Raw genomic sequence first — 12,389 nt, 5'->3', positions numbered from 1 at the left:
GTAGCTCTTCAGGCACCATGGGCCTGCACCATGCACCAGGGCACCATGAAAGTTTCCGCTTCTGCACTGGGAGGCTAACTGTGGGAGTTGTCTCAGGTCCTCTTCAGGCAGCCATGGTGCTGAGCTTGCATGAAAGTAGCTTAGCCCTCCAGTCAGAGTTAGAAAGCACAATTGTAGAACAGATTTTCTGGGCCCCTGTCTTACAAACCCTCTACCTCCTCATTCTAGATGTAACCTGAGCCTTGGTTGAAGGAGTTGTGTTGAGGATGTATCGGTTGGTCAGTTTTTGCTTTTATTTTGACTAGTTGTACCTTCCTGTAAAGGTTTCCTTCTGCAGCAAAAAGAAGCTTCTTTGATGAGGATCAGCTCTGTACTTACTGTAGTTATAAAAACAAATGTTTAGAATGCTGTCAGCAATTCTACTGCTTTAAGCAAGTGGTGTTCATAGGTCTTCTTCTGAGACCCATGGCCTCACTGGCTAGTGTAGTTACCAATTGGAAGGACTGAAGTGGGTAGGTAAATGTGCCAAGAACCTGTGTGTGAACTTGGCTGGCGGCCATTACCCAGTTGAGTCTGGAGTACTTCATACTTGGCTAGAACTATTGGTTGCTTCCCTCCTTTGGAAGTCTTCATGGCGTTTTCTCCTACTCTGAAGTTTAGTCCTCAGGGAGGAGGCTTCCAGGGCAGATACAGTTTGGGTCCTCGGGGTCCTGTGTCTGAAGGGCATGGTGTCTTTACCAGTAGGGATGATGTACTTTCTACCTCTGGGGGAACAACCAAGAGCAACAGCAGGGAGGCATTTTATTTTAACACAGCTCAGGACTTCCCATTTTGTATGACTTACTGCACTGTGATGGCCACATCTAGCTGGCAGCTACTATATTGGCAGGGCAGCTATGGACAAGATAGAACAGATATAGAACATTTATATTGTCTTATGAAATAACGTGGGTGATGTTGGAGAAAGTACTGTATGGGATAAAATTATTCACGATATTGAAGAGTTGGCTGGTGATTTAAGAGTGTGTAAGCTTTTGAGGTTAAAGCAGCTACATCCTGGTTGGTTGAGGATTAGGAGGGGGAACAAGGCAGAAAGGCATTCAGTTCTTTGTACTGGCCATTAGGTGGCAGTGTCATCTCAAGTTAAGAAGTTTGTGAGTTGTTGGGTCTTTATGTTTCCAGAAACACTCGGGAGGAAAAAGTTTCTTAGAAATTTCTAGAAAATGTTTCATGTCGTATGTGTTTAGGTCTTATAGTGCTCAGTATGTTTAAAGGGGCCACATTTTAAAAGAAAAGAGAGTTTTGGTCTGCACACTCACAGAAACTCACTGGAACATTTTCCTTTACTGTTATTCCTTTTTGATATGTTCTAGTCTATTCTTGTTGTTGCAAGGACTCAGAAAAGATTGCTTCAGGTATACAAAATTAATTTTACAAAACAATCGAATATTAGTAAATCTGCTGAAAACTGTCTTACGGTCTGTACTGATTTTCCTTGTAAAACACAAAACGAAAAAGGTTTATTTAAAATAATTTCTGTTTATGCAGATTTCAGTTTGTTACAGGGCAGCTATAAGAAACTGTTTGAGACTGAGTAACTTAATCAGTGGAAATTTACTGTTTGTAGTCTCAGGGCTTCGAAATCCAAGCTCAGTTTACTGAAGGACCTGCTGTTCAGTTTCATAAGACAATATAAATGTTCTGATTGTGTCTTTTAAAATATTCTTGTTACTTTTATGTATGTGTATTCATCTTGTGTGAACGGTGTGTGTGTGTGTGTGTGTGTGTGAGTGTGTGTGTGTGTGAGAGTGTGTGTGTGTACGTGTGTGAGAGGGGGAGTGTGTGTGGGGGTGTTTGGAGGTGTGTAGAGTGTGCATACATGAGTGTGTCTATGTGAGTATATGTGCATGTGTATGAGTGTGTGTATATGTGTGCATGCATGAGTGTGTGAGTATATGTATATGCATGTGAGAGACTAAGTGAGTGTGTGTGCATGTGTGAGTGTGTGGTGTGTGTGTGTGTGTGTGTATCTGTGTGTGTGTGCATGTGTGAGTGTGTGGTGTGTGTGTGTGTGTGTGTGTGTGTGTGTGTGTGTGTGTGTGTGTGTGTGTGTGTGTGTGAGTGCTCTTGGAGACTAGAACTCAGTTCCCTTGGAGCACCTTAGGAGGTGGTTGTGAGCCATCTGTCTTGGGTGTTGGGAAGAGCAGCATTTACTCATAGCTCTGAACCAACCCTCCAGCTCTCTTGTTCTTTCTCTGTGGACCACTGACCATGATCTGCATGATTTGTTTGGTCTGATCACTCAGTTTATCTAAGGACACAAAATCCGTGTAATACTGGTCACCTTTTTATAATCCAGTATTTTGCTGACTTACTGATACACAGACTTTGTAATATAAACCTTGTGTATGTTTTTGAGGCAGGGGATCACAGGCACTACCATAACTTGCCAGACGTCTTTCTAATGGTCCACTGACTTGTTTTTAGTTTAGTATCTTTTCCTTTGTGTAGGATTTCTCCTTCAGTCTGTATTTCAAAACTTTCACATAAGCCAGTTGCACCTCTGTGAGTGAGTGAATTGCAACAAATTAAGTGGGCCCTTCCTTCAAAGGAGAAGGTGAATTATGTTAGTCCAGAGCAAAGTGAGGTCACCATGTCATGGCTTATGTCACAGTCACTTTTTGGATATCAAAATTCCTCTTAACATTTTAGCCCATCCATTGGATTTAGTTTTCAGTGTATGTCCTTATATTTCCTTTTTTTTTTTTTTTAAAAAAATAACATTCTTTATATTTGTGCGTGTGTGTGTGTGTGTGTGTGTGTGTGTGTGTGTGCGTGCGTGTGATTTAATGTTCGGTCTTTGCTGGACCAGTTTCTCTGTATGTGACTCATGTGCATACTATATATAGTAATGGCATATCAAGGATACCCAATAAATAGCAAAATAAATGTATAGTGGTATGAGGAACATTGTACTGGTATTTTGGAAAACAAAATGCCATTAATTGTTCTAGAAAAGAGAATGTTCTTTATTGTACATTTCTAGGTATTTTTTTACTTTCAGCCCATGTTTTATTCCCCGTTGGTGGTAGAATTTAAATGTATAGAATTCATAGAGAACATTTGTTGTTTCTTTTGCTCCCAGGGATTTGGAAGATATATTTAACTACAAAATAAGACAGTTTCTATAGTATTAGGTCAAAAATCATGTATTGTCAATACTGTGCTTGGAAATTCAGAAGATGTTCAGTGTAATCTGGTCAGCATTGAGCACTAGTTGAGGTAGTTATATGCTTGTCTTATGATTAGACGCTACCATACACGGAGTGGCTTGCCTGTGCTTCGGTAGGCGCGCCCACAGAGACTATTGAAGCACATTTGAGTCTTCCCTGATGTGTTCACTTGCATGAAGTGATGGAGAGAATCATCTACACTACTGATGTTTTTCTGGCCTTAGGAAGTAACTTTGCTTTGTCTAAATTAAAAAGTGTATCTGATCGAGAAGCTGACAGACTACAAGTTGAAGGCCAATTAATCTTTCCTTCCCCTACTTCTTAGTGTGTAAACTTTTTAGTCTTTGTTTAGTTTTCCTGAGTGGTCTAAAAAATTCTGTTACTGGGAATTTGTTTAGGGATCCTTTTTAAGTTCTACACATTTCATTTGGTTAATGTGTTTCTTCTGAGTTTATAACAGTCTCTGTTGAAAATCTGAGTCCTTTTTCATGTAGACAATTTTCACATTCAAGGTTTAACTGGTTATGTCCGGTGTTACTTAGAATTTTCCTGTTCCTAACCTTTCTTGTAAACTGTCAGGTATAACAGTCAAGAGACTTGAGTAGCTTCAGATTGTTTCATAGGCAAGGGTGTTTCATAGGCGACTCTGTGTTTCTTTTCATTCACAACAGGATGTCAGAATTGGTTTTACTTTACTGTGTTCTTTTACTGTGTTGGAGCCTGTCAAAACTACTAAAATTAATTTTTCATTGAAAACAAAACTTCTATGCATGTCTCTCTGAATTTGGCAAGGCTCTCTAGGGAAATGGAATGAATAGAATGTGTATATATTATAAAAGATTTATTGTGTATTATAAAAAGATTTATTAGCCCATGATAGGGCTTGCATAGTCCAACAATGACTACCTTTATGCTGGAGAGGCTTTTAGAAGTCTGTAACTGCTAGGTCCACGACTCTGAATGGGTTAGCAGGTTCAGTCCCGTGCAGAAGGCCTGTAAGCTCTTTGGGAGTCTCATTACTAGGTCTCGTTCGGAAGGCTGGAGAGGCCAATAGCAGAATCAACACACACACTTGCTCAGGGAGAAGTGGAGAGAGGCAGGAGCACTGGCCTTTCCTCGGACCTCTTTCTACCGGGGCTACCTACTAGAAGGGGCTGCTCACTCTGAGGCTGGGTCTTGCCTCCTGTCTTAGTTAGAATTTCACTGCTGTGAAGAGACACCATGTCCAAGGCAACTCTTACAAAGGAAAACATTTAATTGTGGCTGACTTGCAGTTTTAGAGGTTTAGTCCATTATCATCCTGGCAGGAAGGAAGGCAGTGTCCAGATGGACATGGTGCTGGAAGAGCTGAGAGTTCTACTTCTTGATCTGAAGGCAGCCGGGAGGAGACGGTCTTCTGCAGGCGGCCGGCCAGGCGGATGCTCTGATTTCCACACTGGGCAGAGCTTGGGCATGGGAGACCTCAGAACCCACTCATACAGTGCCATATCCTCCCACAAGGCCACACCTGCTCCAATGAGGCCACAGCTCCTGATAGTGTCACTCCCTATGGCCAGGCATGGAAACACATGAATCATTGGAGGCCAAACTTATTCAAACCACTACACCTCCTCAGCTCATCTTCCCTGGAAACCTCTTCACAAATGTGCCAGAAGGGTGTCTTTCCAGTGATCACACATTTTATCAAATTGACAGTCAAGATTTACCATCACATCATCCTTACGTACTGTGTCTGTTTCAGGTGTTTATCATGTGTAATATGTAGAACAAACATGGTGGAGTAATGCACACTAAGTCAGATCTACAGTGTGTGTGCTGCTAGTGGATTCCCATACCAGCAACACTCCATTCATGTTAGTCACTCACATTGCTGGTCTCTTACACATTTTCTGTGGCCCTTACCTAACCGCTCATTTAATTTAATCTGAGGACCTTTCTCCTAGCAGGCCCGATACAGACCGCAGTATTAAACAGTTGAACGTTGTGATTTGAAGCAGCACTATGTAAAAGTGCATTTATTTGTTATGTCTGCATCCCACCTTATTCAGTAGCCACCGAGGTATTGATTAATAGGCTTGGCCTTTATTCCATCAGTGGCACCAGGTTCTTTTCCTGGCCTTTAGCATGTTAATGACATTTGCATGCTCTGTTTGGATGCCTAAACATTGGTAACATCTGGAAGGAAATAGTGTTTGGGCAGAAGAGTTTCTGATTCCCCTTTCAATGTTAGAATTCTTGCTGTCTTCTCAATTCCAAGTTGAGCAAGTGTGCACTTTGACTGGAAATTGATTAAGATGATGAGTGCTCCTGTAGCACAAATTCCCTCAGCCTAACTTTTATAAGCTTGGTTCCGTTTGACAAAAATTAAGTTGTAGTAGGACAGAAAAAGTCAAGTTGATATAACAATGGGGCTTCGTATTGAGCTTTTTGTGGTCTTTTTAAAACCACGAAGACCCTGAAGTGAAATATACAGTTTTAAATCTTTGCGGTTTCCTTATTTTACTCAATCACCATAATCAAGACTTTGAGTCAGCATATGTCACACACAACAGCCAGGAAACCTGGGCAAAGAGGAGAATGTAAGGAAAAATAACTGAATAATAGAAATTAAAAAAAACAAACAAACCAACAAACCATTTAAAAGTATGGTGCAGAATTTGAGTGTGAAGGTGAGTTTCAGACCCGACTGCTTAGTCATTAGCATTGCTGTTCAGCTGATTGCCCCCAGACCTAGTAGTGCTTATTGAAATCCCTAAAATTTGGGCAGTCAGTAACCTTCTGAAATGCTATTTGAAATGCTGAGTAAGAAGGCAAGCGGGCGGGTTCTTAGAGGAAAAGGTAACGGATGTGAATGGAGTTCTCGCAGGAGCAGGTCTGAGTTTTCCCTGCAGAGCTTGTCAACAGGTGACGTGACTCTATCTTCACGCTCCTCCTGTGACATCAGCCTCTCACTTCCTTCCTCCCTTCCTGCTGTCCACTCTGGCAGTCTGCCTCCCAGTCCATTTCATTCATGCTTTGTCATGAGCAGTCTGCACTGACCCATGAAGTCACATGTGAACCAAATCATTTCTGGTAATTTATGGACAGTATTTTAGTTTTTAAAATCTTGATTTAGCTATGGGAGATGGGAAAAAAGTCTATTGCCGTATAATTATGGTGATAGGTAATTAATAAATATGGCACTACTTATGTACATGCTCAATAATATTTGTTCCTATTTTCCAGTTCTTAACCAGATATTGATTGCTTTTCAACCAAGAAACTTTGATTTACTAGTCCTAAAAAAAAGACCTTATATAGTTTAGAAAATTCTTTTAAGTGCGCCATGCTGAATCAGTAATTATACCATAACTTAAAAAATATAATATAATAGAAATGAACTCAGGGAATTGTAGACATTTCCAAGCTCGGTGCCATCCACTCTCAGTTCCCTCTTAAACCTCAGAAACAGTATTTATGAGAGTATCTCGCAGGTCACATCATTTGAGGATGTAGCCAATAGGAGCCTTTTCAAACCACTAGTGATTGTGTCTTTAAGTCCATGTCAGGTAGATTACACCAGAGGTAGCTTGGTCATTGAAATGCTGCAGAATCACAGTGCTTGTTTATTTCAGAGCTGCAGCCAAGGTTGTAGAAGGTTCTTGAGCATTGAGCATTCAGATGGAAGGTAATTTACCTCCCAGTGAGATAGCAGGGCTTACAAAGATACGCAGGTTTAGGAAATTTACATGAGATATCAAAATAATTTCATTCTAAGACCACAGTTCAAGGTGATAGGCACCGTTTGTTCTGTGATTATTGTGTAGAATTCCATACGTACTACTGCAGGAAAAGGTACATTCAGTTTCAGATGTTCTTGTTTTCCTTTCTAGTTGGCAGACCCTGAAGCACTTTGTAGTGACAGTGTGTTGCTTTTGAGCTTCTCTTTAAAGGGTGCTACAAAATAACATTTATCATGCTTATTTTAGACAGGAAATCAGGCATGAGGGAGTAAAAGACTAGATTATCTTATCAGTCTACTTCTGCAGGCAGGAGGCATTTTTTTAGTCTGTCTCCTGCTACTACCTGATGGAATCTTTATTATTTGTTAGTTAGCAATTGGAAAATGACCATTATATATGTTATGCTATTGCTACCAACTTTCTTACAGCTATTCTAAAAGTATTTTGAGGGCGGAAGTGTGTCTTATGCTAAAGGTGACTATCAAATATGGGGGCAGCAGTTGCCTGTCACAGGTATTGTTACCCCTCCTTTTAACATGTAGGGCGAAGCTTCTTGATCTTGACACAACTGCAGAATCTAATTTGAATTGGCAATCCTTTTGATACATTCATCAATGACTCAGAGTAGCCATCTCTAAGCCCAGGTGTAGAAAACAGTCTATCCTTTTCAGTCTTAATGTACTACGTTTATTCAAAATGTCAAGTTTAAATTAATTTTACATTTCGCTTATTTCGTATAGGAGTCATGGATAATTAATTGTCTGCATGTAATTAATACATACATCACATTATTAGACTTACTTAGAAATGTCAATCTTTTTCCTCCCTCAGATTCTGTCAAGTTTTAAGAACCAATGCACCTTATAGCCCATGGAAGAAAAAACACAAATCAAGACATTTTTGGGTTCCAAGCTGCCGAAATATGGAATGAAATCCGTGAGAAGTACTTTGCAGCCAATGTCAAATGGGGCCACCGTGACTTTATTAGGAACCTCCAAGAGTAGTAATGTCAAAAGTTATATAAAAAATAATGGCTCTGATTGTTCATTGTCCCATTCATTTAATTGGAGAAAAACAAATAATTATCAACTTGGTTCACAAAATACAGCAGAACTTAATAATATCCAAATTACACACGATAAACTAATTGATACTGAACAGCATGCTCCTGCTCCAGGAACGCTGGATGGGAATGGGATAAAGGGAGGTTTGAATAGTACGTCCTTGTTCACATCCAAGCTAGCAAGACCGTCAGCCATGTTTGTGTCATCGGCAGAGGAGTTAAGTCAAAATTCTTTTTCTGGACCATCTAATCTGGGTAAATTTACCAAAGGCACATTACTAGGAAGGACTTCATATTCTTCGGTCAATGCGAAGTCACATTTGAATACGTTTTATGGGAACCGATCCCCTGGTAACATGCAGAAGCCAAGAATAAACTCCTGTGCCAGCCGAAGTAGTTCTGGAGAAAGCTTAGCACAGTCCCCAGACAATGCTAAATCTATTACTTGTGAAAAAATGGTAAGGTCACAGAGTTTTTCACATTCCATTCAGAATGCCTTCCTTCCACCTTCATCTATAACGAGATCACATTCCTTCAACAGAGCTGTAGACCTTACAAAGCCTTATCAGAACCAACAGCTACCCGTTCGAGTGCCTCTCCGGTCAGGTATGTTAACAAGAAGTGCTCGGCAGTCAGAAGTACTCAATGGGAATGAACACTTGGGGTTTGGTTTTAATAGGCCTTATGCTGCTGGTGGAAAGAAACTGGCTTTATCAAGTGGCCCAGGGGTGTCGTCCACTCTGGTTTACAGGATGGGCCATCCCTCTCTTCTGAAGTCTAGCCGACCTCCATTCTCTGGGTCTATGACAGTTGATAGTAATAAAAACCCATCTGCTGACATGTGCGTAGAGGAAGAAGGTGTGGTTTCGGCAAAGGACAGCTCTACTGGCAAGGACCAAGAACTAATTGAAAATGAAAGTTACCGAAGAGACAATGATCAGACTATGAAGCACGATTCTAAAATTAGGTACCTAAGTGATGATGTGGATGATATTTCCTTGTCGTCTTTGTCATCTTCTGATAAGAATGATTTAAGTGAAGATTTCAGTGATGACTTTATCGACTTAGAGGACTCCAACAGAACTAGAATAACTCCAGAGGACATTACTCTCAAAGAAGAAAAGCATGAGAACGGACCATCAAAGGATGTATTTGATTCTCCTAAGGAAAGTGAACAGATCTTCAGTAAAGCTGATGAGTGGATAGATATAAGTGTCTCTGGTAAATATGAATGTCCTTAACTTACGTGCTTTCCCTGGTGATTACAGTAGAGCTAGCGTTTAGCATTGTCTTTGTTAGACCGTAAGATGCTTTTTGACTGAGAGGGCCAGTCTAGATGAGAGTGCAGGACAGCAACCTCGCGGCTTGCTTCGGTTCTGTGTTATTTTGTAGGATAGAATCAGTCAAACTCTTCATACTTTGCGTTCTTGGGGGCTGTCTTTATATATGCTGAGTCCTGCATGGAATAGGCCATGGTTTCCAGGTAGTTTTCCCCACTCTGCCTGGGAGTGGCTTTCCACCAAACACTGAACACCACCATTCACCATAGCCATCATTGCAGTCTGCTGAGAGTAAAGCCGCGTCACACATCTTTACTTATATTATTGAGGAGACAGAGTGCCTGCTGATCATTGCTCCTTACACTTGCCTGTATTGGCCCTTAGTGCGGGATGAATGTTATCTGTTCATCTGCCCTGACAAAAGGAGCCCAGAGGGAGTGCACAGAGGCATGTCTCGTCAAGGGACTGGCTCAGATAGTCGTGCACTAAACTGTCTTCAGGTATTATAAACTGGAAGATGCCTAGAACTTCTTGTCTTTTAAGGACATGTCTGCGAGGTAAGTAGCCTGCAGAGAGGAGGGGTTTCCTGAACAGTGGTTAAACTGAAATACCTTGGGAAATAGTAAAGGAATATGAAGATGTAAAAAATGTTACAAAGTGAATTTTATGTTTACTACAAAATGTTTCAGTAGCTTATTTTTAATACTTTGCCTTCTTTTTTTAAGTTTATTTATGAGTTAGGGATGCAACAGTTACCGTTTTTGAACCAAATGCTATTATAATAGATTGGATTATTAGAGCTTATATTTTACAAGTGAGAAATGACTGTGTTTTATAAATTCATGTTTTTTTCTTTCTTTTAAAATCATTTGAAGACAGGAGTGAATGTACAAAGCATATGTCTGGCAACAACTTGATTTCACCCGATACGGATTACAGAGCTGGGTCTTCATTTGAACTCTCTCCATCCGATAGCTCTGATGGGACGTACATGTGGGATGAAGAGGGCCTGGAACCCATTGGAAGTGTCCATCCTGTTGGCAGCTATGAGTCCTCTGAAATGAACAGCATAGTATGTATGGATTCTGTGCCCTTTGGGAGATTGCTTTTTATTTTATTATACACACATATGATGGCACTGATAAATATTTTAAACCTAGAAATCAACTTTCTTATTTGAGAATTAGGAATTCATACCTGACGGTTAATGGCTTAAAAATGTGTAACTAAAGCTTCAAGAATATATGACATTTGACTTACATACATACACACACACACACACACACACACACACACACACACACAATTTATTATACAGAAAGGCATTTGTGTTTACTGTATTGGTCAAGTTAAGCTAAGAACATGGCATTCATAACATTTTTAGTTGCCGTACTGAGAGGTGCCACTTGGTGAAGGGGTGTCAGGGCTGGTGCTTAACATGCGTTCTCCACAGAAAGAGGGCTGGATTGCTGGACAAGTTGCCCCAGGACCAAGAGTTAGCTGTTGACAAACCTTGGTTGCGCTGTGCTAAAGTACTACCATTTTGTCACCAGTTCAGTGTGCCTTTAGTGCAGCGAAAGGTTTTGGCATTTAATTAATTGATTAATTAATTAATTATTTTTATTTTTTTAATTTTGTTTGAAAACTTTAACTGAATTTATTTATTATAGAAACAAGCCGGGGTTGGGGATTTAGCTCAGTGGTAGAGCGCTTGCCTAGCAAGCGCAAGGCCCTGGGTTCGGGTCCCCAGCTCCGAAAAAAAGAAAAGAAAAAAAAAAAAAAAAAGAAACAAGCCAACAAACAACTCCCTCAAATACTGGTAAAGATAGCGAAGATCCAAACAACTTACCATAATGTATTTCACAATTTTAAGAACTTTTTTTTGAGTTCTGAAATTAAGGTTTACTAATCTTGTTACCCATTGCCTCTGATTTTGTTTTTTTTAAATTGGATATTTTATGTATCTACATTTCAAATGTTATCCCCTTTCCTGGTTCCTCCCCCATCATCTCTCCCCCTGCTTCTATGAGGATGCTTCCCCTCTCACCCACCCACTCCCACCTCAACACCCTGGCATTCCCCTACACTGGGGCAAAGAGCCTTCACAGGACCAAGGGCCTCTCCTCCCATTAGTGCCAGATAAGGCCATCCTCTGCTACATATGCGGCTAGAGCCACGAGTCCCTCCGTTTGTACTCTTTGGTTGGTGGTTTAGTCCCTGGGAGCTCTGGGGGTCTGGTTGGTTGATATTGTTGTTCTTCCTATGGGGTTGCAAAGCCCTTTAGCTCCTTCAGTTCTTTCTCTAACTCCTCCATTGGGGTTCCTGTGTTCAGTCCAATGGTTGGCTGTAAGCACCCTCATCTGTATCAGTAAGGCTCTGGCAAAGCCTCTCAGGAGACATCCATATGTAGCTCCAGTCAGCAAGTGCTTCTTGGAATCAGCAATAGTGACTGGGTTTGGTAGCTGCACATGGGATGGATTCAGATCAGGAATCGACAAATGGGACCTCATAAAATTGCAAAGCTTCTGTAAGGCAAAGGACACTGTCATTAGGACAAAACAGCAACCAACCGATTGGGAAAAGATCTTTGTCTGATAGAAGGCTAATATCCAAAATATACAGAGAACTCAAGAAGTTAGACTCCAGAGAATCAACTAACACTGTTAAATAATGGGGTACAGAGCTAAACAAAGAATTCTCAGCTGAGGAATTTCAAATGGCTGAGAAACACCTAAAGAAATGTTTAACATCCTTAGTCATCAGGGAAATGTAAATCACAACAACCCTGAGATTCGACCTCACACCAGTCAGAATGGCAAAGATCAAACACTCAGGTGACAGCAGATGCTGGCAAGGATGGGGAGAAAGAGGATCACTCCTCCATTGTTGGTGGGATTGCAAGCTGGTACAACCATTCTGGAAATCAGTCTGGAAGTTCCTCAGAAAATTGGATATAGTACTTCCTGAGGACCCAGCTATACAGCTCCTTGGCTTCTATTCTTAACCAGGGCTCTTGTAGGTCTGGACAGCTTTATAGGACAGCTGCCTGTAGTGACTTAAGCTGTTTTGGCCTTGGGCTTGACCTTATCTT

The 12,389-nt window shown here is 40.8% G+C and overlaps 1 protein-coding gene across 2 annotated transcripts in view; it reads left to right on the top strand.

The window, feature by feature from the left end:
- Ccser2 (coiled-coil serine rich protein 2) overlaps positions 1–12,389 on the top strand; it is a 107,727-nt gene that overhangs the window by 15,712 nt on the left and 79,626 nt on the right. For both annotated transcript variants that reach the window (XM_032919240.1, XM_032919239.1), the window contains 2 exons: positions 7,787–9,239; positions 10,174–10,370. In XM_032919240.1, coding sequence (XP_032775131.1) covers positions 7,826–9,239; positions 10,174–10,370 — 1,611 coding nt within the window. In that variant the 5' untranslated portion in view covers positions 7,787–7,825. The remainder of the gene's footprint in view (positions 1–7,786; positions 9,240–10,173; positions 10,371–12,389) is intronic.

The sequence above is a fragment of the Rattus rattus genome, chromosome 13, assembly GCF_011064425.1.
Source record: "Rattus rattus isolate New Zealand chromosome 13, Rrattus_CSIRO_v1, whole genome shotgun sequence".
NCBI lineage: Eukaryota > Metazoa > Chordata > Mammalia > Rodentia > Muridae > Rattus > Rattus rattus.
The sequence above is the reverse complement of the archived record's forward strand: the minus strand, read 5'-3'. Positions and strand labels throughout refer to the sequence as shown.